Here is a 24330-nt window from a genome sequence, read left to right as displayed (position 1 = left end):
GTTGCTCTCAGTGGAGTTAGATGTGCCTTTAAGTCAGAACGCCCTTACACTGTATATCAATGTGAAATACATGTTCAAGTAGTGGGAAAGCATAAGGCTAAGAGTTGAGGTTTTCAGATCAATACAATGTGAGATACAGTCTCAGATCTCACCTTAAAAACAGATCATTATTCCTGAGCAGTCTTCAGCTCTTCCCAAAAAGTATACTGTACACATAGCACTGGGCAACTACTGAATTACAATCCTACTAAGATGTTAACGCATCTATAACAATAATCATCCAATATCATAGATCAGATTCATAATATTTTATTGCATAGTTCTATTTGTAACATTTTAGCTTTTCACATTGTGGTATTACTACTTTGCTTAGATGGAAGATCTGTGCACTCCCACCAATGGAAGCAGAAAAAAAAAAAAAAAAAGCTTTGATTATGACACACGTGGCATTGTTTCGATAAGCTTCTGCAATTCTGTTCCTATCCAGAGTTGCATTTATTTTGTCTTATTATGTATTGATGAAAATCCATTAATAGAATAACCTGGTCATTCAGTGTATTCAGGAAGTCAGCTGACCTCATTCTTTGGGCACATAACGTGGCTCTATCTAGACCTGACCAACTGCAGCAACCCCAGATCATAGCACTGCCCCCACAGGCTTGTACAGCAGGCACTGGGCATGATGGGTGCATTACCTCACTCTTTTGTTGGACAGGCAGTGTATTAGACTGTCTTGTGACATTGATTTGGCTTGTACACAGTCTTCTTGCTAAACCAACTTTATACTGATGCTTCCTTGGAAGCTCAGTTGATAAGACGAATGAGGCATAGACCTGGTTGAAGAACATTTGAGAAAGTAGATATGTATACTGTGTAGTGTTTGTTTTTCAGTGAAATGTTTACTGTAAGAGAACCTGAACTGAGTATTACAATAACTGTTTTGTATTACAGCATGGTTTAAGAGCAGGCACTCAGAACTCTTGTATAATAAAAGGGAGAGCATTGTTTGGTCAATGGCACTTCCAAGAGGGATAATGTTCTCCAGACAAGGACGACTCACAATTTAATCTGCTTTTTATAGACTCCTAACAAAACACACTGGGTGCTCCTAATGCAATTGCTTTCATAGCACTGACTTAAAAGGAAACCCGGACAGAAAGTTTTTGTCCTGTACATTGTGGCGGAGACTGCAGTGAGACACCAGACTCAGGCCGACCTCTCTATACATGTTCAGGGCCTCTCCAGAACTTAGCATTAAACACAAGAGTCTGCACACACTCACTGTCACATTCCATTAATTTATGAGAGAGGATTAAAGGCTCAGCTCAGCCAAATGACAGTGAGAAAACACATTTCCTCGCTGTAGTTGTATCTAGTCATGCAGACTTAGGCAGCTTTGTTTATGTGCTAAGATTTTGAGATAATCTGCCATGAAACCTTTTCACAATGAAGGTGAATAGAATTGTCTTTGTACTACTCAAAGCACAGAGGAATTCAGAAGGAAAGTCTAAGTAACTCGAGACTTTGCTGGAATCATGAATTATTATGATCATTATTTTCTAGTATTTTTTGTAACTTTGAACCTTTGAAGTGAACTTGTGAAACCTGTTGTTCAACCTTTAAATTGGGTTTAAAAACAAGTCACACAAGTTTTTGTATGGTGTGGCTGTGTCTGTGTGCATATGTACACTGTGCAAACATCATGTTCATATGTGCATGTGCACATGTGCTTGACTGCTTTCAAAATGTGCCATATGGCCTATGTACAGTGCAGCCATGCAAACACAATACTGAAGGTACATTCTTTTTTGTGTGTATCTGAACTACAAATGTCTATAACCGGCATTCGGAGTCATGTCTTTACTTTGTGGTAGTCCTGCTCTAGCCTGGAGTCGGAGCCAGCACCCTGCTTGTACTTGTTCATCTTCAGTTTCATTTGCCTGGTCCTCTCCTCCATGTCCATACCTGAGCACAGAGACAGGAGACAGTTAGATGGTGGCTGATACAGTGAGACAGGCCTGATGGAAAAACACACTGTTATGGTGAGAGACAAGCTTCTGCTGAGCTATGAGCCATGAGCTGTGACAAGGACGGATCTAATGAGAAAAAAGCAGAATGGTCTGTATTAACAAAGAAACAAAAGCACAAACAGAAAAATGCTGATTGGTAACATTAAGCTACTTAACATAGTATAAAGCTTCATTTGCAGCCAACTGTTCCAGTCCCAAGTTCGGATAACTAACTGATGACTATGTTGCTTTAAATTCAAGGATTGATATTCATGTAACAATTCATTAAACCTACTTCACAGTAAGGCAGCTTTGAATGTTAAGCTAAACTACAAAATGTGCTCCCTTCAACACTGCTTGCGAACCACGTTGGAATACATTTCACATGACATTCAAGATAAATGCCAATTCTTTTTTAATAAATGCAAATGTTCCTGAATGATCAGACTAATTGGCCAACATGTCCCTTTCAGCGACACAGCACTGCGTTTTGTTTTATATTGTTGCATTATACAAACATCACACCGTAATCAATACAAACGTTTAACCTTGCTGTGGGGGGGTAATAGTGACACGGAAATATGCACATTTTCTGTAACTAAAGAGTAAATAAAATGCCAAGCTACTACCTCAAAACAAATACAGTCTGCTTAAACTGCTGCACGTCTTCTCTGCAAAAAACAATCACTAACCACCAGCAAATGACTTCCTTGCTGAACCTGCATCTTCATTCTGTCCACTTGCTCTCTGTCTCCACTTTTGTGTCACACAATGGCAATGACAAACTGAAGGTGATGCACATGTTCAAATGCCATGCACACATACAATATGCTTAGAGCAATACATAGACAAAGAAAAACAATTCAAGCTGAGAGCATATGAATGACTGCATAGCTGAGGCAAAGTGGATTTTTTTTTTCTGATTAGCATGAGTAGAGTTCTTTCTCGGCCTGTCTTCACTAATTGTCTATATTCACTGCTCAAGTAACATCTCACATCCTACACACTCCCACAGGAAAAGGATAATTTCATGAAAGAAGCATTCAGTTCACTGATTGTGAGGTCACATCATATCAGTTACTGTTTTGTTTCTGTTTACCTGAAACCTTTTAATTTTGTTGATCAATTAATGTAACTATGCTGCTTTTTAAAGTTACAGGGCAGTCAGAAAGTATTAGGAGGTAGTATTAGTATTAGTATTAAAGGTATTGTGGTTTCTGGCTCATTAAATTTAAAATGAAACAATGACTATGAGGTTCAAGCTGCAAATTTACTCAGCTTTACTTTGATTTAAAGGTCTTTAAGGTAATGACGAGGCCTCCTATGATCCAGACTCTTTGAATGGTACTGGCCACAGTGCAGACATATTCACTTCTAATTGTTTTCAGTAAGGCTCACGCTTCTAACCAATCAGAGAACTTCAGTTATTTCTGATTCATTAGAAAATGTGTTGGATCTCTCTCCTCCAACCATCCATTTCCTCAACCGCTTGCCCTCTGAAGGCTCGCGGGAATGCTGCAGTCTGACCTTGCACAAAGGCAGATTCTGTTCTTGAGAATCTGTGATGTTGCCTGGTATCCTGACAGCAATAACAAGACTCAAAGACCTCATGTTGTGACACTAGAACATATTGGAGAAATATAAAACATATTAAATGCTGTGAAGGTCAACTCATCAGTTTCATTGTTTCATTTAAATGTGCTGAAATAGGACCAGATATTCAAAACATCCTCATTCAATTCTTTTTGACTGCACTTCTTCTATCTTTAATCAGTGCCTACTGTAGGAGACTAACTGATGGTCACTTAATTAGCATTCAAAATAACTTGGAAATAATTGTCAATTTAGAAATACTTAGGCCAATCCCATAGTACAAAATCTAAAATAAATCCATATAAGAACATTTTTGCTGTCATTCATTACCATTTATTTAGAAGTAGAGTATCACAGTGTGTCACATCAGGTTCCGCTACAAAGAAATGGAACTGGCATGACCATGACCATGCTTCTATGAACTGTAAGCCCTTACAGTCTGTCAGCAGCAACGTAAAACAGAAGTGGGAAATGACAGAGTAGCTAGAAGCGTCATCCACACAACAATTAACAAAGGAGAATCGAGGCAAGCGAAGCAGGAAATAAAAAACAACTGAGATGAGGTGAGTTGGGTGAGGGGGGCAAGCCAGGAAGGCATACAGAGTGAATAAAAGTAGAAGAAGAAAAGCTCAGTCAGAAAAAGGAAGAAGGGGAAGAAGAAGAAGGGACACACCTGAGTTCGTCCAACTTGGTGCATCCGTGTCTTCTGAGATCACATCACAAAATGAACAGACACAGAGGAGAGGAAGATGGATGTGAGAGGATGCACAAAGGGTAAGGGGGAGACAGAGGAGGAGAGGAAGGATATAAGGAGGGCGACACCATCACCATGATCACCAAGTGTGCCAGGTTTGGAGGGTCAGAGTGAAGTGGAAAGGGATGTCGTGTCAGGAGGGAAGGGTACACAACACAATAACACAACGACAGGACAATGACAAAACAACGAGCACAGAACACACCAACAAAACCATCACACCGAGAACACACAAACTCCACCATGGGCACAGGAAGGAAGGAGTCAAAATAGAGAAAGAGGATGCTAGGCTGGAAAAGGCTGAGGTAGAAGCCACAAGTTATTAGAAATTAGAAAGGGGGAGAGGTGGGAAGATGGGGTTCTGTGCTTTAAAGGAAAAAGAGCTGAAAGAGTAAAGAGATGTTAATGTACCGATCCAGAGAGAAACCGGAGACCTCTAAGGATAGGGGGGAGACGGGGGAGGGAGAGGAGGGAAGGAGTAGTGGATGTCACTTGAGTCTGCATGGGGTAACTGTGGGGAGATAGCCTGAAAAAATAACATAAAAGAAAAGAAGAAAGAAAAAAGGAAACACAAACTGAAAGCACGGAGCAGCGAGCACACAAAAGAGAGCCGACCACCTGACATAGTCGCACCGAGAAAAGATTAACGCAAATTCAACTGAGCGCGGGCACACACGTATACACACACACACACACAAGGCTATGCAACCACAAGATTGGCTGCTTGTAATCAGGCATGTCTGCAGCTTCCGGGTTCAAACATATTGTCCTCCTCTTATTATTCGTGTGCTACCTTCCATCCGCTCAGCCTGCTGAGACAAAGTGATGTTCTGAGGAGGATTTGATTCCTTTCTGATGTTCTGTGCTTTAACTTCTCTATCAGCCATCAAGAGACATCCACATGTGCTTTGATCCTGTGTATGTAGCCACAACAGGACCCACATCCCCTCAGATCATGGGTTCAACCTTGGAGACACTTTGTAATCAGTGGTGTCCATAGCCTCCTTTGGGGTCATGCTGCTTGTCAAATCTCTCAAACAGAGTGCACATACAGTCTACAAACAACACTGACAGCTGGGGGTCAAAAAAGACCACCGAGATAAGACTTCATTTTCATAGGGCCTAACACAGAGTTTGCCTTTAGCTCAATTAGTCCTCCATTAGGGTGAATAAGTGTCACATGAATAAAAAGACAATGTGAGACATCTGCTTCAGCAGCTTTCATCTCTGCGTGGCAGTTAACATCACCTCATTAGGGAGTCAAATGATAATCAAGAGAGCAAGCACTTTTTCCCTTCGTACTTCAACTGCATCATGTAGGTCATCAGGATAAGGGGCCAAATATATTAAAAGAGAGGGGGAGGAGTGGAGGAGTGGAACACCAGAACAAGTTAGTGCGGAAAAGTCTCTGCTGGTTATTAGTGTATGGTTTAAACATACCACATTTAAAACAGTCTCATAAACCAATTCTTTCCCAGGCATGTTTGTTTGTGTAGCACAAGAAACACTTCTATTGCTGTTGGTGGGTCTTTTTAACCCACAGCGTAAGCAACTACACATTAAATGCAGATCTGATAGAAACATTTATCACAGAAAAACCACGTGGATGTTGGTGAGTCAAAGCTGCTAATGTCACCGAGTCACAGCAACAAAATAAATATGTTAGAGATGTTGTAACCGAGCTGACAAAGTAGATATGCTCATTAAAACACTTGCAGACGTTTGGGCCGGTTTTCGTCTTGAACATTTAATAATATTACCGTCCTCAGTGTCACCACAGCAAATCAAATCCTGTGGGCGTGAGAGATCACATATGGCACCTCAAGACACTGTTTCTTTATGTCCAGAGGTCATCTCATCAGACGTGCAACATCAAATCAGTAGGACTGTTAAAAGTATGACACTGTAAAGGGCACATCAGCTCTCCAGAAACACCACACAAAAGAGGCAAGGGCAAAAAAACAGAAGGATGTAGTCCAGAGGGTGACCTGGGCATGTTAATCACAGGTTTAAATAATTCTGCCAAATACATAAAGGAAGCTCTGCTCACACGGGCTTCATTTATCTGCTATCCATCATCTACTGCACACTGTCCAGGCCTCCCTTTGGTCAGGTTATAATCCAGAGAACAGAGTCTGCACAAACTTGGAAGCTCATTGCAGAAAACCCATGAAGGAAACTTTACTTAAGATAAAATACAATCGTCTGTTGATCTTGAAGATGCAGACCACTATTAGAGCTCATGAAGAACAAACAACTAATTAGGTTTAGTAGGTCAATAGTGAACGCTGTGTTTTACTCTAATAATAAATGTCTATATATGACCTAAAATATATGATCATATTGTCGAATCCCAATAAATAGGTTGTTTATTGTTCATGGACTCTCATCTAACACTCCATTCTCAATCCATCAAAGTTAAAAAATTAGCAGAAATGCACACCCACACCAACCAACCTGTGTCAGTGAGGGAGGTGTGTGGCTGCGTCCCTCCATCAGACAGAGAGCCATTCAGCCCTCGCTGTTGGTCCTCCCAAGTCACCTCTATAGCGAGACACACACATGCACACAGGCACACATTCATACACATGCACACCCGCACTGGTTTAGACACTGAAGCACTTAGGAAGACCTTGACCTTGATCAAGTGCGATTTTTGTAACATCCAGCACGTAATGTGTTGCAAAAACACTTTCACCTTTTATTTCTCTGAAGACAATGTATTTTGATACCCTAAAAAATGGATTTGTGTATGAAAATCATTGTGTGTATGCTGTATTGTAAAGTATTTCATTATTATTGAGCAGGGATGAAGGTGGTACCTCACTTCAGCACTGAATCATGGACAGCTCCTGAAAGATAATGAACTTTGCGCCATCTACTGGCCAACAGAGGTAACAGTCTCTAAGCTTCTTAAAAACATCACATAACTATTCTTTTGTTATTAATGTTATTTGCTGTCATCAAAATGAGCTTACTCATGAACAGTGATGCCAAAAAATGGAAATATCTAATACCACAGAAATGTTCCCTTAACATACGTTAATACATGACCAATCTTGTCAATCTTAAAAGTGTCCTGTACAGAGTTTCTGTGTTCAATTAAACATGTCTAATTGAAATGACACAATGGAAATCAAGGTGAGCTAAGCAGAATTGATTCGTATTAAAAGTCAAAGGCAGATCAGAGCTCTAAGCATAGAGGACATCAGTCAACATCAGCTTTAGCTTTGAACAGTGCAATTGTCTGATTTCATCCCTCAGTAAATACAGTATAACAGATGAAATATAGCCCAAGAAGGTTTGAAGCATCATTTAGATTTGCCTTAGCAAATTATAAGGCTGAATAACTCCGAGCAGTGAAGTATCGAGAATCACAGCTACTAGTGATCGTCACAAACGAAGAACTTGTGTTGGCCGAGAAAACCCACACAGCAAAATCACACCATCACACAATTCAGAGGACTTGCCTTTCCTCCCATTTACCGGTGGGCCTTGGGGTTTTTCCTCACAGTCTGCTGCTAGAGAGACAGATGGAGGCTCATGAAATGATGGCAATGTGAAACCTGCAGTACTGTAAGTCACATTGAAATCGCAGCTCATGTTATTCACACTGAAAAGTTCTTCACACGAACACACATGATACCCAGTAGTAGGTTACAGATAAAAGCCTGTATACAAAAGTGTGTTTAACTGCACTTGTACTTGTAATATGACATCCCACTCTCTCACAGCAGCATTTGACCTGCAGAACATAATTCATAGCATACCGTACAGACAATTTAAAAACAGACTGTGGCCTTTTAGGGACCTCACATGACTATCCACTAAGTCAGCCAGCACAAGTGTTGAGTAATAGCACCACGCAGTCGAAGGACAGAAACAAACCACATAAACAGATGGGAAAGTAGGAAGTGGAAGCTGTGGGGAACTCCAGTCTCTTCCAACAGTCTGGCCATTCATTCAAGTCTGGGGATGAATGCACTGTGCATCGACACGTAGAGAATCACGCAGCATCACATGTTTCAAGAAAGAAGAGAAAACACACTGCTTCAAGATAAACACACCTGCTTGGTCATTTGGGGGTTCAGGTGCCCCAAGCTCCTTCCTTGCTCCCTCTTAAGAGTTGCCACACAGATAAACAGATAACACATAAAACAGTTAGGTATGTGAAAGTATAACGTATGACAGCGAGGCAAAAAAAACGGGGCAGGGTTTATCAACAGTCCAGCTCCTCTCTGTAATCAGCATAAGACAATAATATGGATCCGGTTCATAAAGGTTGCATACACACTCAGTCTTGCATTACATAAGCTGAGTGCCATATGGCTCTGTGGGAGATACAGCACAAGGTCAGATCAATACTGTACCTCCCCCCACTACCCACACACTGCCACTAGCCACAGTCCTGAGAAGAACAGCAGAGAGGCAGATACAGAGGCAAGGAAGGAAAGAAACAACAAAACAGAAAGAAGAGGAGACTGTTGAGAGAAAGAAAGAGAAAGAGCTGAACTAGTTGGTGGGAGTACAGAAGACAGGGAAAGCTCTCATGGACTCTGACAATGATCAAACAGCTCTTTGACAGGTTTTCCAGAAGTGCCCGAGCTTCTTCCCCACCTCCCTCTTTGTTCCAGTCATTCCCTTCAATCATTGCAAAGCTGCAACAATCTGAATCTGATTCAAAGACACAAAATCAAACAATCACTGCTTTCATTACTGTGCTGCTTACAGTGCTCATCAAAAGTAACCACAACATGTAACGTTTGAAGAAGGAGTGCTGAGGAACAAATATGACTTCAAATATCACTCTGTCTAGTGAAGATGTAGAAGTTCAAACTTCTGTGGCGTATTCATTGCTCAAAGCCAGGAGTTCATCTTGTTTAGCAGATACACACAATAAAGCATTTTTAGTGCTGTACAGTATCTCAGCAGTCCAAACAGTTGAAATAAATCCATATATCCCAGACAAATAAGAACAAGATCAACAGAATAACTCAAAACACGAGGAAGCTACATTTAAATACATCACTGGTACTGTCGATATCAGGATCCAGACACACCTACAGGTAAGTACAACACAATGGCACACGACATCTCAACTGTACGTTAAACACAACTGCAACAGAGGGAGGGTCCAAGAAGCACTGAATAAGTGTAGCCTCCAGTGAACCCAGCCAACCCGCTGTTGCAGACTAGGTTTTGGCCTTCAGAGTAAGGTGTGGCTCAACCAGCACTCCCAGTCTGAAAGACTAAACCTACACATTGAGGTACAGACCTTCACAAGGCTCTGTTCCTTCGTCTCCATCTTCTGAGAGAGAAATGGAAAAGGAACCGAGTAGAGATGTTATGGGTGGAAAGCAAACAGAAACACCAATGAAACATAAAACACAGAGCAACCCTTGCTTATATTATAGTGCATGGTTTAGAGCTCATACTGAGAGATTGTAAGAACAACAAGAACAATTTCAAGAATCCCCTTTTCAGTTCAAAGCTAACTGTACGAGTCAGCAACACCTCAACAGCTCTTCGTCATGCCCAAAACGAAATATATGAACCTCTCCATTGACAACAACGTTGTTATACAAATAAAGAACAACCAAATGACTTACTTCTGTCCTTCCCAGTGGGTGGAAGCTGTGGTAGTTGCCGTCCCCGCCTACTCGACATGGGGGTACTAGTGGGACTGGTCTGGACTGATCCACTCCGAGGATGTGCCCTATGTGACAAAACGTAGTGGACACTAAGGTGAGACCTTAATTAAGACAAGAATTGATTCTGGATGCAGGGCCAAGCTACGTATCACAGTGTGAAAAAAGTAAAGCTTTCAAAGAGGAGATTAACATACATTTACCTGCATAAACATAAAAGCAAATAGCTACAACATAAAAATTACATGATTTCATCTATTCATTTTTATCTATTCTATATCTATTCATTTCACATACAGTGTACCATATATAGGTAATCAGTGATAACTGTACACATAGGGTAACTAAGAATATACTGTACGTCGCTAAAACAAGTGTCTTGTCTCTCCAAATATAAAATTGATGCACACAGCAGTGATGTTTGGCACATGGCATGGGAGTGGAGGGATACATCAACTGTAGGGAACTGAGCTGCAATAAAAGATGCCAGGTGTGAATTGCATGTACAGTTGACTCATCAAGCTGCAAAGAGAGAAGAGTTCAATGCAGACACAGCAGACCAGTGTGACCATGCATTCAGACTGTCCCCAAAAGGCTCCAAAATAAAGAGAAAAGAATGCCATCACAGGATAAACGGCATCAGTTGATGTTAGTTATGAAATCAAAGTAAAAAGTCGGTCCATCACTGCTATACTCACGCAAGTGTATGAGCAGTGTGTTCCAAATTAAAACGAGTCAGCACGCTGCCTACGGTGTCAAGACTGTCGTGCCTGGGGTATGTGTAAAGAAAATACAGCACCAATTCTTTTGGGGACAAAAAAGAAAGTAGGTAGGGTTGGTGGTTTGTGAGGGGGAGGTCGTGGGGTGAGGTGAGGTGAGGTGAGGTGAGGTGAGGCGAGGCGAAGTGAGGTGAGGTGAGGCAGGAGAGCAGGGTACTGGGAGGGTGGGAGGTAGCTGGTAGTGATGTGGGTTCTCTGGTCACATTCTGTTAGTCAGGCTCGGGGTGGATGCGAGCTCATGGGACTTGGTTCGGTTTAGTCGTACAAACGTTTGAGTCACATGAATGTTTAGCAAAGCAATAGCTGCTCTGGTGGCAGAAATGAAGTAGTTTGAGTTCCATTTAATGTTCTAGCTAGTAGACTGCTAGATTAGCAAGTATGAATAAATACAGATTTCAAATGACTGATTCATTTCTTACTATGACAGAGAGGATCATGTAGTCACCAATTTATCTAGGATATCTAAACCAGCTAAGACTAAGCTCTGTTGGTAAACTAGGCAGTCAGCCTGGTAGTAGACTAATTAAAGAACTTAGATATTGTAAATGACCAGACCTATCTATGTCTATAGTATATTGTATTTCCACTAAACATCTTAATACTAGTTTTAATGCCTCCACTGGGCTAGTGAAGGCTTCACTGATAGTTACATGGCCCAAAAGGTGTTTACTTAGTGTTTGAACCTGATGCTTTAATTATTTCTCCCTCCAGAGTAGCTGTGCCTCAGGGAAATGATTGTACAACTAAAATTCCTGTGTGCTTCTGGGGTAAGCTGGTTAGCATCTCCGATCTGGGTCACACCTCGTCAAGGCAGGTGAGGGGGGGGCAGACCTCCCAGATGGCAGAGACGGCATGGACCTCATGAGCGAAGAGTCGTGGGGACGTTCAGTGGAGCGTGAGCGGGACGTGGGGCGCTCTATAGTGGGCCGCTGGTCTGCAGAGCGGGACCTGCTGTGATACTCGTGTCTATCCATGGCTCCGTGGTTCCTACAGAGGTTATTGAGAGATAAGCAGGTGCTCAGTGGAACCCCAGCAGGGCAGGGGCAGTATGCTTGCAAGGTGGCCAATATGCAGGGCGTAGAAATCCGCTCCTCTGAGGTGCATATATTTAAGGACTATACCAGTAAATTCTACCCAGGTTATTTTATGAGATTGCAGCTCAAAAGCACTGAAAGCAGCAATCACAAAGAAAATGGAGTCTGCTTTAGTTATGGTCAAATTTCACCACACCTGCACTGTAATGGGTGGGTTCAGATTTACAAATCTACCTGCAGTTGACAGTATATTCACTATCATGAGCTGAACAGGCAACAATAATTCATCTATGTTTTCCTGCATCAGATATCTGTGATTCATATACAGGAAAACTAAATTAAAAACATCAAATTCGGCAGCCTGCTTTGGAAATAGGTCACATATAATGTCAAGCACACTGTATGAGTTCAAGTAAGGGGACGAAAATATGCACAAACGCACATAGGGTCTCTTTGAGTGAATGTGCAAATTTCTAAATAGTAGGGGACAGTAGGCAACACTGTAGTGCTTGAGGCAGCCTGTTGTTACAGTATGTACAGCTGACAACTAGGATTAATCCAGTTTACATTGTTTTATGGCCATTTAAACAAAGGTCACTGTGGTAAACGTATAAATAGTTCAACTTACATGTAATCCTTTACAAGTTGTCTTGCAACATCACAGTTTTCTCTAATATTATTGTCCATGACTAGGTATGTTACTAAGAGTGAAGTATGGACAGAATATGGCCAGGCGGCTCCTGTGTGGTTTATAGACCCTGAGGCGAATTATCAGTGAAATGTTTACAATGTGAACAACTTGCAGGGGTCATGTGCAGATTGTCTTCATTTGCAGTGAGTGTGAGGCAGGGTGAATGTGAGGGAAAGGTGAGGTGTACGTTTACAATGAATCTGGCCTGCTAAATGTGTCACTTCCTAAGAAAAGATATGCCTAGCCTTTATATTTGGCACAGTGAAGATGAAGGAAAATCCTGTTGATCTGAAGAGCTGCTTAAACAAAAAGCAGGTAAGGTTTTTTGCAATTTAGAAAAACATTGCATACAGTGAAACAGTTTAACAGAGGGGAAACATTTTTATGAACTCTGCAACACACTGAAAAAAATCAAAACAGTGAAGGGAAATATTCAACTACAGAGCATGCACACTGGGAAACTGTAAAAATGTAAAGGTTTAGAGTCGTACAGCTTTTAAATCAAACAGTACTTAACCACATCGTCATACCTATTTAACTTGAAAACACTAGTGATGTGTCTGCGTGACACAGAATTGTGTGCACCCCTTCGAACAAAGCTAACAGACACCAAAAGACCTATTGCAAGCATTTTTAATAATTGACGCCTAATTGTTTTGAGAAAATAAACTTTCATTTTAATCATTTGAATTTGAGTTAATTAATCAGGCGTTGTCTTGTGGCGTCTGTTGTCTTTTTCAATGTGAAAAATTGTCCAGTAGAGGAAATGTCATTTTTGTGTGAAATAGCAAAACAAAGTGAAAAAGTACTAATACTAATGGGTACATAAATAAAACTAAATAACACCTTCTTAAACATCCTTACTCTACGTTCTGCCGACGAGGGCCTTTCTTCATCCTCATCGGTCAATGATCTGACTGAAACTACTGTAATTGTGGGTTCCCATCTCATTTACAGGTAATGTGCAGACTGTCTGTCTGTTTCAAATCACACATCTCTCTAGCTGTTATTTCATTGATATAATGAAATAACGAAATAAGATAAAGAATATCTGATGTATCACTGCTCTCTGTTTTGTCACTGAGTTCAAGCTATTAGAAAGGCGTTTTTCTCTTTGTCTTTGGAAAAACTACTGTTTTAATACTGAACACTTCAAGCTTGGTCCCACTCAAGATACACTCCGGGGGAATGTGCTGAAAGCAAAAGATCCATGAAAAACATGTTCCGGGGGGAAATCACCTAAACTGAAACATTTACTGAAAGTTCAAACTCCACTAATTCTCTTTGTTGCTCATCCTTTTCTCACATGTCTGTTGTTTCTTCATGCCGTCCTCATTTCTTTTCATTCTCACAGTTGCTTTTACTCTGACTGGTTACAGACAGAAACGAACTGTATCTGTATTAGGGGAAGAGAGAAACCCACTGTATTCTTCTGGCAATGCAAGTTCTTTCTTTGTATTAGTGCATCAGGATGCTGGCGTGGGCCCTGGGGATGGTTGGCTGTCAACAGGCCTTTCTATGGATGCTCAGAACAGCCCGGCAACCAATTCAGGCCAGCCACAAAAAGACAAAGGGCAAACACAGAATTTACAAAGCTACTGTGCAGCCCAGAGCAATGCATCAGAGATGCCGCTGTATGGTCGAGAAAAAAGCAACTGCCAGTAGCATGTAAAAAAAAGGACAACACTAGTAATCACACACACCATTGATCAACATATTGCTGTTGGTATAATGTGCATGGGTACATAAACAAAGACATCAACAAAGAAACAGTAAGGTGCTGGCCAGCACTTCACCCAACAGCCAGTATACATACAGCTGACATCAGCAACACAAAAAGCTCTGTGCCTCAACATACTGTGGAGTACAAAGGCAGTTGTGTACAAATACTGTTCATCTACACAACTTCAGAGCTGTGATGACTCCTTAACAAAAAGCGATATCAGACAGGATATCATTTTCTGTCATCACATGTACGAGCACGGATAAATTAAAGACGAACGAGGGACAGCTTGAGGAGACCACAAGATGGCGGATGCACAGATGCAGCGGCAGTGCATGTCAATACCTCTCGTAGTCATAGTTGGAGGAGTAGGCGCCCTCAGAATAGGCGCGGGCCATCCTAGTGGACCGCAGTAACCTGACTGCTTCCTCTCTGCAGATTGGGTACACACGATGGTTGCGGCTGGAGAAAAAATATCACAGCTAATCAGCATGGAACTTTTTTTTTCGCCACAGGGGGAGGTAACAAAAAATGAACCTGCAAAGGCAGCTGCAGTACAGTTTTTAAATTCCCATTAAAGCTTCTGTCTGTAATCTCAACATGTACTGAAATCAACCACGAATCCAAAGTCACTACATATAAACTTAAGACTAATATACACTCCTATATTCTGAATATATTTGTAGGAGAAACCACCTCTTCTGGACAAAACTTCAACCCCATAGATTCATCCATTTTCAGTATTGTTACAGTGACTCTCTAGATAGATAGAATGAAAAGACATTTCCTGATTAGGAATCACTCTTACTTACATGGTGATCATTTGGAGCAAAATGAGTGCTTGGATGAATGCTTACAGTACTTTCTTATGAGATGGTGAAAAGAAAGAGTGACCAATGCTGATAATGGATGAAGTGTACAGTTAAAGTACAAATCGTTAACTTTCTCAATATACTGTTTTACTGAGAAATCACTACTGAGAAGTCACACACATTATGTATATATTTAATCTTCTTAAGCAGAAGAAATATATACTTTAACACTACAACACAACTATGATGGCACTGACAATGGCCAATTAAGATGAAGTGGATGCTTATATGAAGTTCCTGCAATGCAAGAACATTGTGGTATTCACGTGCCACAAACAGTGATACGCAACACGCCATAGTGTCAGTGCCATGTGTTCAACACCCAAATGAAGGGTTTTCACAAAGAGAGAGGGATGTGGGCTGGAGGTGAGGGGGTGGTGGGTTGGAAGGTGGAGGTGCAGAGATGGGGCTTCATGCAAGCTCAGGTAAAAGTCTACCTGGAGTCCTTATGAGGATCATCAATAGGCTGAGTATGTCTGGTTCGAGGTAGGGTGAGAAAATGGCTGCAACCACATGGAGGAAGGAGAGAAGACAGAGATGGATCTAAGATGGCGCTGAAGAAGAAGCAGAGGAGGAGGAGGAAAGGAGAGAGAGAGAGAGAACTGGAGAGTCATGGGCAGGCAGATGGAGGGGTGAGGAACTGAAGGAGGCAGAATGAGATTTCTCTAAGAAACAGGATGTAAAGAGACAGAGAAAGCTCATAGGAAAGGTTGTTTTAACAGTTTCAAAGAGGAAAAACCAGGCGAGCAAGATAAGAAAGTCTGGGAAATCGCGTGGCGAGGAGACGGCTTCCTCAGCTTTACCACACAGAAAGATAAAAGTAGTACACCAACATACCAGCAGCATTCACACAGTAAAGAGCAGAACAGCCCGGTCCAAATACTGACACCTACTTATTCTACGAGTTAGATAAGGCGTCTTGTTTGACACACACAATTACAAAAGCATCACAAAGGGCAGCACAATACGATGAAAATGACACAAGTGTTACCAAATTACCAGTCTTATGAAAAGCTATAACAATTCAAAAAGGACAATTTTAATACTGTAGGAGTTCTGGGACAAATCCCAATTTTCCATGACTCATTTCCTGTGTCATTTTCAACTGTTCTCAATAAATAACTGGACGCTTTTAATTAAAGCAACTGAAATACATTCAAATGAGCACTGTCCCAGACAATTTAGATAAGTGCATTTTCTGTGTCTGACACTGATTTACAGCGGGCCAAGCCTCAGAAATATCAAATAAAGTTAATTGGACAGAGGAAAGTAGCTGCGGCCTGGCATTGCCAAGGCTATGATTGGACTCTTGGAGCAACATTTTCCAACCCTTACTGAAAATAAGTGCTGATGAAGGATAACTGTCCACTTTCCCTTGACCACTTCTCTATTAAGACAGTGTGATACATGCAAATACTGTATATTCTACACAGTATTTTTCAGTGTTGGCTCAAAATGTTTGCTGCATAATTACAGTCCCTAAGATGTTTATTACTCTACAATAATAAACATGCTTCTTTTGAAAGTTTAACAACGTGAAGTGTCAATGTACTGCATAGGGAATCCACACCACTGTACCAGATTTGACTAAGTATTTCTCAGGAATGGAAAAGGTTGCTCTTGAAAAACACAGACATCAGAAACATGAAAGCAGTCACACATCAGTTTCCAAAGAATTTAAGGCAAGTGGCATCATGTACATGATAACTGTGCACGTGCAAAAACACCCCCTTGCACGCTCACTCATCCCTCACTTGTGTTCTTCAGTGTCTGTCCATGCATGCACGCGTATTTGCATGCCCCTACTGTAGACACGGTGTAAGCCGTGACTCTTTGTGTACCTGTCAGGTGAGTAGTTATCTTCAGACACACTGTGGTGGTCATCTCTAGAGAAGGAGTTGTACTGAGAGGGTCTAAGGTCAAAGGCTGGGTCCAGACTTCTGCTGTGTGATAGAAGTGGACTGGATCACCTCTCATGTACTACCACACTAATGGGCAGGCGGTACATGGCTCTTATGTTAAGTTGTGCACACTACTGAACAGTAACTTGAGAAGTACAGTACTATATCCCACGCAAGTGGGATATGGCATTTTCAAATCATGATTGCAGCAGCACTTAGTTCTGCAACCAAATGGATGACCAAGTTCAAATTCATTTTTTCAGGGTAACCCTAGATAACACGTCATCTAACTAAGCATGCATTTCTTTACATAGATCACGTTTTTGTGGATTCCCGAGCAAAAAAATCTTACAGCGACATATGTTAAAAAATACTATATATATATATATATTACTAAATGAAAGCGTAATAACAGGTAAACAGAAATATAAAAACATTCATAATTCATGGTGTACATCCCAGTGTCAAGTGTTAGCCTAGTGTTGGGTTAAGCATGAGTTACCTGGAGGGTGGGGGAACACTGGGAGAGCGTGATCGCGCCCTGTTTATATCAGCTGACCGAGAGCAGTGGTTAGACGACGACATCACCTGCTCAGGGACAGACAGTGTTGAGCTCTGGAAGTCTCTGCCATTTGGCCGGTAATCTGTAAGGACAAGAGTGGATAAAGAAAGGGAGGGGTGGTGGGACACAAAACGAGAGGGAGGGGTCGTGGAGTTATTTAGATGCTTGATATGATTTCTATACTGAGTTAAATGTACAAAACAAAAGTATGTGTGAGTTTGACTTAACGGTGCTTCAGTGTGCAGGTATGCTTTTGAGTGAGTGATCTGCAGTCTGCAGAGTTTAAACCCTTAATAATGAAAACAGTATGACTGCTAATGATACACAACCTGTAATAATTAATACAAAAAAAAAAAGAAAAAAATCTGATCAAACTTCCTAAAAGTTAGACTACAGTAAATGTAATTCTGCACAGGTGATGGACTCTGTATTTTCATTATGCTGAGTCTCTATATTTCAAAAATGAGAACTAGGTGCAATTCATGTGCTGTGTTAACAGTGTGCATTAAACATGAAAATACCCTTTAAAAATCAGAGACAGTATAATGAATTTTCCCTGCACAGCTGATTAGTCCACTGAACTTGAAAGAGTTCATTAACCGATAATCAGACATGGCTAGCAGCAATGGTTAAGGCCAGTGCTTAGCCGTATTAAAGTTGATTGATATTCAATAGAGTGTATAGCACATTAAAATGAGTTAAAGAAAACCCTGAATTCAAAGTTGGAAAAGATGATAAGGCAAGAAAATGTTGAGGTAATGATAAAGTGTTGACCTTAACTTCAAGAAGTCTAACATGAATATGATAAGATTTTCTTCTTGAAGGGAGATACCAGTGCATTAAATCCCTTCTATTCCATAATGTTGAAACATTTGATCAGCTGTTTCTAAATGGTAGCTCCAATAGAGCAGAGCAATCATCTTCCATGCAGAGCCAAATTAAAACTATTCTTCCTCTTGACATGTTGCTTTACTCATGCGTATAGCCTGCCTGTTAAGCACATATAAAGAGGAGAAGCTTTCCTGACAGTTATTGGCTTTAACAAGATGCTTGGTGCTGCATCAGTGTGGAAGGAGGAGTCAAAGCAAGACTAAATGTACTGTGCAAATTTGAGTTTCCACAATTCACCTGCATACAAATTCCGACAACAGCATCTATACTTTGAAAGACGGTAACACGTAAGCACAACCTGTGCATTAATTACTAATGTGCACTTCACTTATAAAAATGCTGCTGTATTATATCTACCCGTCAATTAGAAACCTAGCGGTTAGTGTACCGTAAAATTAAATGCACCGAAAACATAGTTTTTTTCCCCATAGGAAAATAATAGTGTCAGCAGTTTGATGTAAAGGCTGCAGGATAAACTGAGATGTGCTGGAGCCTGAGTAAAGAGGGTATACAAGCAGAGCTGAGCGAAGGGGCATTCCCTGCATTGTGAATGAAGTTTAGGGGACTGGCATAGTGAGGCGGCGAGGGGCTGATGAGAATGTTAAAGAGGCTGGAAGAGGATTTCCCTCAGCAAGCCCAGGCTCATGCTCTCCCTCTCTCCGTCTGCCTGACAGGCAGTTTGCTACAGTAACTGAATCTATTCTCTTCTCTCTCTAATGCATTTTCTCTCTGTTTCCTACACTGCTGTTGTCCCTTCTTGTCTTGAATGTGTTCATAGAGATGTGAAACATTATCATCCTGCAGCTTTCCTGCAAATCTGGCAAAAGCCTTGCAGTCCTCAAAAAAAAAAAAAAAAAAAAAAAAAAGATTTAGCAAGCAGTATGTACTTTACAAAAAGAAGAACCCAGTTTATTAAAGCAGGGTTCTCCATTTTGTAAAGTACATAATGAGAAGACGAAGCAAGCTACTCTTTCCGCAGTAGTGTCTTCAGGTTAATATAATAATTTATGTGGCAAAAAATCAAGTATTTCTGCTTTTTTTTTCTTCGATGGTGACAGCTCTGCCTCTCCTTTTCTGATGTGCAGCGTGGGCGTGCTGCTGGAGCCTCAGTGAGTACAGCACAACAGCAACTAGCAGTGCAGAGGCAGACAAAAGCTCACTACCCACTCACCGTGCTGCTGCTGCTGCTGCTGACGGGCTGCAGCATTCTACTAAGCTAATATAATGTGATAAAATGTTATTTGTACACTGTTCAGGTCTAGGAAGCATTTGATGGATGGTGACATCTATGAGGTTAAACAGACAAGAAATGGATTGATTGATTGATTGATTGATTGATTGATTGATGTGTGACATTAACAGCGTAGCAAAAAACAACTAAATCATATTACAAAACACTAGCATTAGTCTGTCACGTTCCTTCACAGTCTCATTTAGTGGTCATTTTGCTTTTTATAACCGATTCACTTTTACTGAGATGAGTTCATTCGCATTCATTATTAGGTCGTCGACTGCATGTCAATATGATCTTAGTGTACCTGTTATTACCCCAACACCATCTTCACAATCGTAGTCCGAGATCTCACTGTCACTTATCCTCTGGGATCCTTCAAGATAAAGAGACAGAGAATGATGGGAATAGAGAAGAGAGAAAAAGGGAGTACAGGATAGAATGAGGAAAGAAAGAGGCAGACGGAGAGATGGTAAAAGAAGGAGAACGCATTTACATTTCCCAATTCATTCAGTGTAGTTTTTTGTATCACGTCTCCCTGGACTAACTAGAGGCTGTATTGGTAAAAATGAAGACTCTTAGTGAATCCAGTACGGTATACGGTGAATAAATATATGTGCTGTCAGTCTCTACCTCATGTCCCTGCAACCCACAGATACAACAAATATATATAGTATATATAATAGACAAATGGAACAGTCTGTCAAGAGAGCCGTCGGTGTTCTACATGGAAAATGTGCGTCAGCTGTAACAAATAATGCTGCATTTCATCGTCTGACTTCAACAAAAACAGCAAATCTTTCTTCATTTGAACTTTGACACTTTTAAATGACACATTCAATCATTCAATTTACATGTGAAGTTGGGTTTGAAAAAAAGTGATATGCCTTTTCAGATATTTCTTCATCCCACCCAGTAGCCTTATCACCCCTCCCTGTCCCATCTCTTTAAAGCATGAACCCCTCCCTGCAGCCCGCCCACCACCAGTCAACTTAAATCAACTGGACACGTGTGCTTTTTCAGAAATGACAAGTGCTGCACTCTGGCAGTGCTGCTCCCAACCTCTCATCTCAGTTTGCTGGAAACTTTTTTACAGCTGTCAGCTCTTTCACCTCACACTAACACAAACGCCCAGAAAATTGTCGTGCTGCAGAAGTGAGCAAGCCTCAAGTATCTACTAGAAGCAGTACAGTGAAGCAGTCCTGTGTAACACAGACTAAAGTACACTCATCGAAAGCATATTAACCAGTATCTGTTCACAGAAGCAGTGGTGAGATAAGGGTCATGAAAAGAGCTGTGGGTTTTTATAGAGGTACAGCACTCTGTTTTTGTTTTGCCATCATAAATATACCACCACTGCTTCAACAGGTAAAGAATATTAAGCAAAGTATCACACTAGCAGCAGAGTCGCCTACGCATCCTGTCACAAATTCAAGAACATATCCATATTCACGACACACAAGCACAAGCAAAGCAGAATGGGCTGCAAGGTTTGCCACCGCTATTTTGTGCAATTTTAAAAGGGAAGGTTTTCATAACAGGCACAATAATATTATACAGTACATCACAAAGGAAAACTAAGTGGTTAAAATCAATATTTAGACAGGTCATATTGTGTCTGCCAGGACTGGTAGATAGTTTATAACATGACTTTAGGATGAGGATTGAGTGCAGTTTTACAGGATGTGGATGTGGGGAGGATTGTGAGGTATTTAACAGGTGAATACACAGACAGGAAGAAGCCACTGTGTGGGAAATCTGTTTCCCTGGAGTGTACATATGTCTGCTACCAAGTGGATTTCAAATGAGAGGCGTACAATTTACACCATCTCACCACAATGAAATCCACGTAAAGCAGCAGAAACATGCACCCTTCACGGAAAGGGGTTGGAGAATCAAGGTACAAGGATGTATTGTTTAAGTGGACAGGAGAACACTCAGATGCTCCACAGAGCATCGCATCAAGCAGCACTGCCTGTGAGTGCAGGGCGGGGCTTTACCTGAGTTGTATGAGCCTTTGTCTGTAAAAGCAGAAGCAGTAAGGTTGATGTGACACAGATGACAAAGACAACATATTCATAACTGCAAAGGCTGTCTAACTCTTTATTGACTAATTGAAACAACAGAAGCCAAGTATGCATTGTGACTCATTAAAAACCTTATTTGTTAATGAACGTGCATTTGCTAATTGTAGTGATTTGATAAATGACCCAGCTTTGATCTATCTATACTATCTATGTATTCACACAGTCTGTTCATTTGCTTTACAGAAAGGCTTTGGCACGACTGAAATCTATCTTGATTTGTAGTTATTTTTGAGACTTTTGTGAGATGTTACATACTCTGCAGCCGCCTTGTTGGACTGTCTCCGTGGAGCTGCCTGCGTTGTGTGTTCGGAGAGGCACGTGGGAGTGGGATGGAGGACACGTCATGTGTTTGTAGCTTGTACCAGTGTGGTTCGTCATCCAGGAGGGCCGTTTCCAACTCAATCAGGATCTGTTCAGAAGAAAAAGCATATAGTAACGTCTGCTACCTCAAAAATGTTATCACTGCGAGGTTTGCAAACTAACCCAATAATTAAATTACACAATAGGGTCAGTGTCAATTTTTTTATGGCGTCACTGGAATGTATGACCAGAAACCTCCTAATGAGCAAGATCTTTATTGAGGGCTTGACCTCATTCAAGAGGATTAGCTGAGATAGTATCAAGGAGTGTCCCTGATGAGTGGGATGTGGTTTTCCTACCTCTCCCAGGAACTCGCTCTCCTCCTCCCGCACTCTGGCTTGGTCCCACAATGTGATCTCCAGCATACGTTCCCGAAACTCTCGCCGGTGCACCGGCGAATACATAAAGGTCTGGTTCCATTTGGGCTCTAAGGATTTCTTTACCGTTTTTGTTCTCCTCTTGCTTTTGTCACTGGAGGAACAATAATTCAAACTGTTTTTATTTACAACCATGATAAATAAGAGCCACGAATACAACAGATCAACAGCACGACACAGCACAGGGCACAGCACTATCCCATGCTGTTGAAAATGAGATGGTATGACAGCTTTAAAGGTCTACTTTCTGCACTCTTCATGAGTGTATCAGCGGTCAAGACGATGCAAAGCCACGACAAACAATTAACAAAATGACTAGACACACCCAAACACGTGCACATTGCTTTTCGTGATGCCAGTGGCTACAAAACAATAGGTCTTTGTCGCCCACTAGTATTTAATGTCTTTATAAATGGAATTAAATTACATGGCAGTAAATGAGGGGAGTGATGGGGTGCTAACTCTTCCTACTCTTACCTTCTATCAGGAAGGAAGTAGATTTTGACATAAGGGTTCCTGGGCCGGCCGTCTTCCCTGGGTGGAAGGTCTTTGGCTCCCAGGATGGTGACGATTAGCTGATGGCCCACTTTGTCATACCACAGTTTGATCTGCAGGGGCAGAGGAGACACAGCCTGCTGAGAGACAGCTCAGGGCCAACACGAGCAACAACACACGGAGGGAATAATGCAGGAGAAGACAACTTTACTAGGTTATTAATTAATGATTAAAGGAGCATAAGTGGCCTAGTCTTCTCCTGTATTCACCCTTCAGAGAAAAGGAAGAACTGATAAGTTGGCATAAAGTCACATGCTTGGCAGGGAAACTGATCAAAGCTGAAGTGTTCATTACGAAGTTACTGCGTCAATGTTAATATGGAATGATAACACTAAAAATATCACAGTAAGGTGCTAAAAAGTGAGTAATATTTTGTTATTATTATTATTCTCATTCTCATTTTTATTTACAGAAAGTGTGTTTTAAATTTATTTTTTTATTTCAGTCATTTCACGAGGGATAAAGTTTGTTGAATGGAACTGAATTTATTGTAATTGGCCTGAATGTCAATTTGATCTAAGTGAATTACAGTGCGGTCTGAATTAACAAGATGTTATGTCTCTAATAATGCTCTTTCAGATTTCAATTGGACATTGACATGAAAAAAATCAATCATGCTGTTGCAAGGGGAATCAAAGACAGTTCACACTAAAGGGGAAGTATGGACTCCAAAAGAAAAGACTTAGAAGAGAGAGTCCATCTGGAGCCTTAAAGAAAGAAGATGATATGAGAAATAAAACTTCTAAGCTGTTGTCCATACTTCTTTTAAAATATGATTATGGAAAGGGGTCTGCATTATTTCAAACTACCAGCTATACATGCAGCAATGCAAGAGAAGGCATTCAAGACAAGTGAATAGATTTGATATCAGCAGAAGAAGACAGCAGAGGGCTCATGGGAAAACAAATTGTACCAAATGATCTCTAAACTTTTAGCGCACCAACAGCAAAATACGAATATATTGTCTGTCTGTGAATTAGAAACATTCCCCTTGGATTCCTAATGATTATATAATGTGTGATAATGCACATAGTCCAATCAATAACTAGTCAAATACACAATATTAAGTGACTTTACAATATTTCTAATCTACAGACACCAAACACACACATACACTGCATATCATATGTTTCAACACATCTACATATTAAAACCACAACACATATCTTTGCAGACATTCACAATAGATCGATTTGGTTACTCTTAAGTAAAACAACATAATAGTGTCAGCAAGATAAATGTCCATAGTTGTGAGGAGCAGAG

General features: G+C 40.9%; 1 protein-coding gene across 5 annotated transcripts in view; it reads right to left on the bottom strand.

Annotated features, from left to right (window-relative positions):
• The window catches only part of rims2a (regulating synaptic membrane exocytosis 2a), a 114254-nt gene that overhangs the window by 22437 nt on the left and 67487 nt on the right, over positions 1 to 24330 (bottom strand). For 4 of the 5 annotated variants that reach the window (XM_026372474.1, XM_026372475.1, XM_026372476.1 and 1 more), the window contains 9 exons: positions 22990 to 23120; positions 22435 to 22606; positions 22031 to 22184; positions 19996 to 20064; positions 17507 to 17648; positions 16945 to 17046; positions 14577 to 14693; positions 9966 to 10072; positions 1865 to 1965 (listed from right to left, as the gene is read on the bottom strand). In XM_026372474.1, the coding sequence (XP_026228259.1) occupies positions 1865 to 1965; positions 9966 to 10072; positions 14577 to 14693; positions 16945 to 17046; positions 17507 to 17648; positions 19996 to 20064; positions 22031 to 22184; positions 22435 to 22606; positions 22990 to 23120 (1095 nt within the window). Of the gene's footprint in view, positions 1 to 1864; positions 1966 to 9965; positions 10073 to 14576; positions 14694 to 16944; positions 17047 to 17506; positions 17649 to 19995; positions 20065 to 21688; positions 21710 to 22030; positions 22185 to 22434; positions 22607 to 22989; positions 23121 to 24330 lie in introns of all 5 variants that reach the window. The other variant, XM_026372473.1, reaches the window with a different exon arrangement.

Source organism: Anabas testudineus, chromosome 16 (genome assembly GCF_900324465.2).
Source record: "Anabas testudineus chromosome 16, fAnaTes1.2, whole genome shotgun sequence".
NCBI classification, from domain to species: Eukaryota; Metazoa; Chordata; class Actinopteri; order Anabantiformes; family Anabantidae; genus Anabas; species Anabas testudineus.
The sequence above is the reverse complement of the archived record's forward strand: the minus strand, read 5'-3'. Positions and strand labels throughout refer to the sequence as shown.